The following is a 5,904-nucleotide window of genomic DNA, read 5'->3' on the forward strand; positions in this document are numbered from 1 at the left end:
AACATACGACATTATATACGCTAAAATAACTAGACAACTTATATGAAACGGACATATAAGGAGAAAGTTTAATGATACAATAATCTACCCAATATTTGTTATGAGTAAAAACGATATGAATAAACAAAATAAAGAAATCCATGGCAAAAGGCAAAAAGAGTAATGATTTAAAAATGAGAGAGGTATCCTGTGGATAACATGTGCTTAATTAGGAACGAATGGAGATGAAGATCAGAAGACGACAAAGAATGTTTTAAATTGATAAATGTATACAATTTTTAGCAATGTATAGTTATAGGTCATTATTAGGGCCAACGTGCTAATTTTATGTAAAATAACACTTTTCAAGTTGGATCGGTTACAGCACGGTGGAATCAAATACACCCAAAGTTAAAAACTATCGATGTTTATATGAAAGATGAAACCTTATGGCACATGACCGTGCAATCTTGACACCTATACATTATCACATAATTGTGAACGGTATATTGTACCTAATTACTAATTATTTTATTCTAAGAATAAGTTTAATAATTTGCGGGAGATTTAATGTATTTAAAATTTTACAGGATCCGGTATCGTAATAAGAAGGCAAATTTCACTACAACTCCATTAAAACGTGTTAAATTTTACTTTGGATATTCTTTCTGTGAATATAATAATTAAAAATACAGTAAGTTTCATCTTCTTATTGTGCCGTATTCTAATTAAGGTTAGCGATTACTTCTTTAAACGCTTCCCATAAATTATTATAGTTTAAATTTAACTACTTTATGAAACAAATATTGCACGTCATAAATTGCAGGAATTGAAAAATTACAAAGATCTCCTGTTTACAGAGTTTCTTTTAATTTTATGTAGTTTATTATAATCCTACCGAAGGGCTTCTACATTCTTAAACTGTTACACGACTACTCTACTCGATGTTAGTACATTTAGAGACTAAATGTTTAAGTGCATATTCATTTTAACAAAAAATAATAATAAATAAAACGAAAACTAGCCATTTCCAAGCTTATAATAAATACTTTTTTAAGTTTGAAAATAATTAAAGCAAGTAATATAAATAACCACCATAAAATATTTAACTACATTAACCGAGTACCTATTTGTGAAATTTCTCGATGACTAAATTGATTGATATTTAAATAAATTTGAAGTTCCAAAACGTACTTGCTGTAAAATTTAAAAATCTACGACTAATCAAATTATTGGCAACATCGGAGGAGTTTAGTTGTGTATGCAAAGAAATGTATACGGATCCCAAAAGTGTTTTAACCTATTACGGAGTCCACTTAATCCGACGTGTTGGTCGGAGTCCACATAAAGCGCTACCCAGATAATAATATACACGATGTATATTCGCCTGGAGTTAGTATAATACCGTTTTAGTACGGAGCCCCCATTAACCGCTAGATCTATATATATATATATATATATATATATATATATATATATATATATATATATATATATATATATATATATATATATATATATATATATTTATAACTTTTTAAATTTTGAATTGAAATGAAATCAAAAAAAGAGTTTCGTCCCAGTTTAATTTCACAACAAAATTTTAAATAATAAATAAAATAACAGTCTTTGTCTAAAGCTATGCCTCTGTGAAAATTTGAATAAGCATTTATAAATATATAGTAAAAGTTATTAGCAAAAAACAAAAAAAATTAGGTTCAACACCCTGTATCTTTTTATTCATCAACAGGTTATTAAGGCATATTTAGTTAATTCGCATGTTTTGATCCAAGTAATCTAATTTTAGTCTACGTCCCAATAGTTATGAATCACGCTGTATATTATAAATTATACAGTAAATTAATATAAAATTTACTTACATAATAGGTTCACTTCTTAAAGATGTTCTTTTATCCACCACAATTCCATGTACACTGTTCAAATGTTTATACAAATTTGAAGTGTTGTCTCTGTACTTACTAGATTTTAAGCACTTCTTACACGTGGCTTTAGTGCTATCCATTTTGGCATAATACTGACATAATACCTTAGATTTCTGAGGCGGCATGATTAAGTTTATTTCTAAACTAATAAGACTAATAAATATTCAAATGAACTACGCACTTCACACGCAATTTACTATACTTGAGAATCAAATTTGTAGGCAGTAAATTCTCCGAACTGTGAATGCGATAAACCAACAACATCGTTGCCAGATTTTAATGATAGATATTCTAGCAATTTATCATTTAATCAGTGACATGCAGCAAAATTATCATATTAATGATCGTTTTCTATTTGTTAAGGTATATAATAAAATGTATTTAGTAACATCAATATTTATGTATAATATTATATTTATATACAATACTTATATATAGAAAACATCTAAAGTACGATAATATTCTTTGTAAAAGTCATACATGACAACATCGCATTCTAGGACCGGTAGAAAGGAATAGTAGATCAACGTTGTCATAATATAGAGAGAGAGAGATAAATTGCTCATTGACTTCCTAGCTTGGCACTCAGTAGCGTATCGTTCACACTGTTTAAGTGACTTTTAAAAATTAATCTTAATATAATATGATATGAGACTTATATTTAACTTTGAAGTGTATACTTATCACAAAAAAACACTTACTTTCAAATTCCATAATTTTGTACAAAACATACGAGACAAAGAAACTTTCTATGACATTTAATGACAAACTATAATTTTTTTTAATGACATTTTTTGTTTGTTACAAAAATTAATTATCAAAAAGGCAGGTATAGAGATTTACCCTGCTGTTATTTCAATGAAAGGTTTCTTTTCAGTGGAATTACTTATATTTTAAATATACTAATTTACATAATTATGAAAATCCAATTCTGAACTTGCCGATTACATGAAGTGAACTTTTACTTTTAGTGAACATATAAACACCCACACATATATATTATAATTAAATAAAATAAATCGAATCGAATATACCTAATATAAACTTGCGTGCATAGAAATCGGCCCACTGTAAACTTTTGACTTTAACTATATTTTTTTCAAGAAATATTCATCAGATCACAAAAACAAATATACTGTTTGAAAGACAATTTAATATGCTTTAATGTTAGTATAAATTTATGAAAACTTATTTCGGCTTCCTATGTTGAACATAGTGAAATGAATTCATTAAGCAAATTAAGCTTTTTTATTATTAACATAAATAGGGTTATTGACAATTTAAAACTTAACACTTAATTTTTTAATAATGGGTATGACCTCCTCTTGCCCTAATAACATCTCTCATACGATTAGGCATAGATCTAATCAAGTTTGCTATTGTTGCTTGTGGGATGTTAAGCCACTCTTCTTCTGCTGCAAGAATAAGCTCTGGGATCGAGTCTGGGGTATGAAGTCTAGGTCGAATTCTTCGTTTTAGCTCATCCCATAAATGTTCGATCGGATTTAGGTCAGGACTGTTTGCTGGCCAGTCTATAACCTGAAAACCCACTTCTGCAATATAATCTTGCACGATTCTTGCGCTGTGTGCCCTTGCATTGTCATGCATAAAGATAAATTCGTCTCCAATGTAGTCGACGTAAGGTACCACATGAATTGCTAAAATCTCCTCGATATATCTGGCAGCCGTTAAACCTCTTCTTCCGTGAACACAGTCGTCCCTACGAATGAACTCAAGATAGGTTCGTGCTCCTATAGAAATTGTACCCCAGATCATGCAGGAACCACCCCCATAAGCACTCCGCTCTTCAAAGCAGCATTCTGCAAATCTCTCTCCTGGTCTCCGGTACACTTTCCTTCTTCGGTCGCTACCATAGAGGTATATTTTGGTCTCATCTGAGAACAGAACAGATCCCCATTGTTCCAACGTCCAATTCCGATGATCCTGTGCAAAACGCAGGCGTGCTTGCCGATGAGCTGGAGTAAGTTTTTGACCAATCGCAGGTGTTTTAGGGGTCAGGTTATTTTACCGCAGTCTTCGTCTCACTGTCCACTGACTAACAGCCACTCTTCGCACCTCACGGAGCTGTCGTTGCACCTGAACGGCATTAAGGTGACGATTTCTTAATGTTGACACAATAAAGCGGTCATCACGAGCGGTTGTAAATCGCCGTCTGCCTGTTCCAGGTCGCATATGAAAGGATCCAGTCTCCTCATAACGTTGGCACACTCTTCGAACCGCTGCGCGTGTCATATCCAATTGTCTAGCAATAGCTCGCTGACTAAGTCCATTTTCAATTAGGGCAATAACTTGGGCGGCTTTTTGTGGTGTAGTATGCATTAAACTAACACACTTGAACACTGCTGAGATTATGAAAAACGAATCATATGCAAATTTCACTTGCAAAGGCAATACTTTTACAATTAGACAAATTTGTTATTTTCGTGACAATCACCACATAAACACGTTTCATTTGTTTACCGGTTACTACGCATGTAAACGATAAGCCTTCTTGATAAATTTATACTCACATTAAAGCATATTAAATTGTCTTTGATAGGAATAGTCAAAAGTTTAGAGTGGGCCGATTTCTATGCACGCAAGTGTATATAAGAAGTATTCATTTTTTTTAAGAGCAAAGTATATTGGTACAAAATGTATTTCAGTTTGAAAACTAGGTTAACAAAACAAACTTACTTACATACGAAAGTAATCTTAATAAAATGGTTCGACCTCCACAGGAAGTTAAAATATTAATCATCGTATGAAGACGACTCGTCGGCTGATGAAGAGCTATCGCGATCACTATTATTTACCTTGATAATTAATGGTTCAACCGAAATGTCCACTCTTGTGTTTAAGTCCCACATTCTATCTTCTTCTTTTATAGTGTGTCTTATACAATTTTTCCAAGACTCAGGTGTGACATTTTGTATGGGAGTAGCTAACAAGCACTTCACCTCCTTCATTTTAAAACTCAAGTTTTCCCTTGCCACTTGGTTTTTTATTTGGGCCCATATAAGCTCGATAGGATTCAGCTCACAATCATAAGGAGGGAGGCGATGTACAATTATGTTGTTTGCACGAGCCATTTCATCGACTGCATATTTCTTGAAAACGGGTATATGTATCCTCGCGAGGTTTAATAATTGTACTTTCAACATGTTGTCATCGAATGGTATATTTTTTTAAAGATCCAGTTGATTATTTCACCTTTTCGCCAGGTAGTCGTTGGTGATGGCTCCAACCGTCGACTGTGGTATGACGCATTGCCCATAACAACGACAGAATTTGCTTCAAGGCTTGGTAGAATATTTGAAAACCAACCTTCGAATCTTTGAGCGTCCATTTCCTCATGGTAATCGTTGGTTTTCTTGGATTCGAATAGTAACAAGCCGTTGTCCAAAAAACCCGAATCGCTGCCTATATGTGTTATTATGAGCCTCCGTCCTTTACCCACTGGCGTTTTTAATCCTAATGAAAGCTCTTCAATGAAGGCTTGTCGACGACTTTTAATTTCCAAATCTTGCCACACCTTTGAGACAGTATGACCTTGATTTAGCCAAGTTTCATCTAAATAGTATACTTTTCGTCATTCACGATGATACTCTCGGATTTTTTGTAAGTAATTTCTCCGCCACAAAACAATTTCATCTTTTTCTAAAAGAACACTATTCCTGCTTCTTTTTATATATTTAATGTTCATTTGTTCTAATGTTCGCAATAAAACACGTCGTGATATTTTGGGTATTGAATTATCGGAATTTATTTCAACTTCAACTTTCTTTAAGGTTGGGATTTCGCTCCGAAAAAAGAAAGCATGGAATTTCCTCCGAATAGCATATTTGGTATGATCTTCAAGCTGAATGCGTTTTCTACCTCTGGTTTCAATGGTTTCAACAGGTCCATCATGCAATTTGCCTTCACTTTGTTTAAAATTGTTTACAATTCTGTATACACTTCTCGTAGAAACTTTAGTCAA

At 32.7% G+C, this 5,904-nt stretch overlaps 1 protein-coding gene across 1 annotated transcript; it reads right to left on the reverse strand.

Moving 5' to 3' along the window:
• Nucleotides 1–4,675: 4,675 nt before the first annotated feature.
• On the reverse strand, nucleotides 4,676–5,086 carry LOC140451092 (uncharacterized). The gene has a single exon (XM_072544816.1). It carries the CDS (start codon nucleotides 5,084–5,086, stop codon nucleotides 4,676–4,678), a length of 411 nt encoding a protein of 136 aa, XP_072400917.1.
• Between the last annotated feature and the right edge of the window lie 818 nt (nucleotides 5,087–5,904).

This window comes from Diabrotica undecimpunctata, chromosome 9 (assembly GCF_040954645.1).
Source record: "Diabrotica undecimpunctata isolate CICGRU chromosome 9, icDiaUnde3, whole genome shotgun sequence".
In the NCBI taxonomy this organism is placed as follows: domain Eukaryota; kingdom Metazoa; phylum Arthropoda; class Insecta; order Coleoptera; family Chrysomelidae; genus Diabrotica; species Diabrotica undecimpunctata.

What these genes read in the sequence shown, in the direction of transcription:
- LOC140451092 (XM_072544816.1), bottom strand. Translation starts at nt 5,086, where the DNA reads ATGTTGAAAGTACAATTATTAAACCTCGCGAGGATACATATACCCGTT.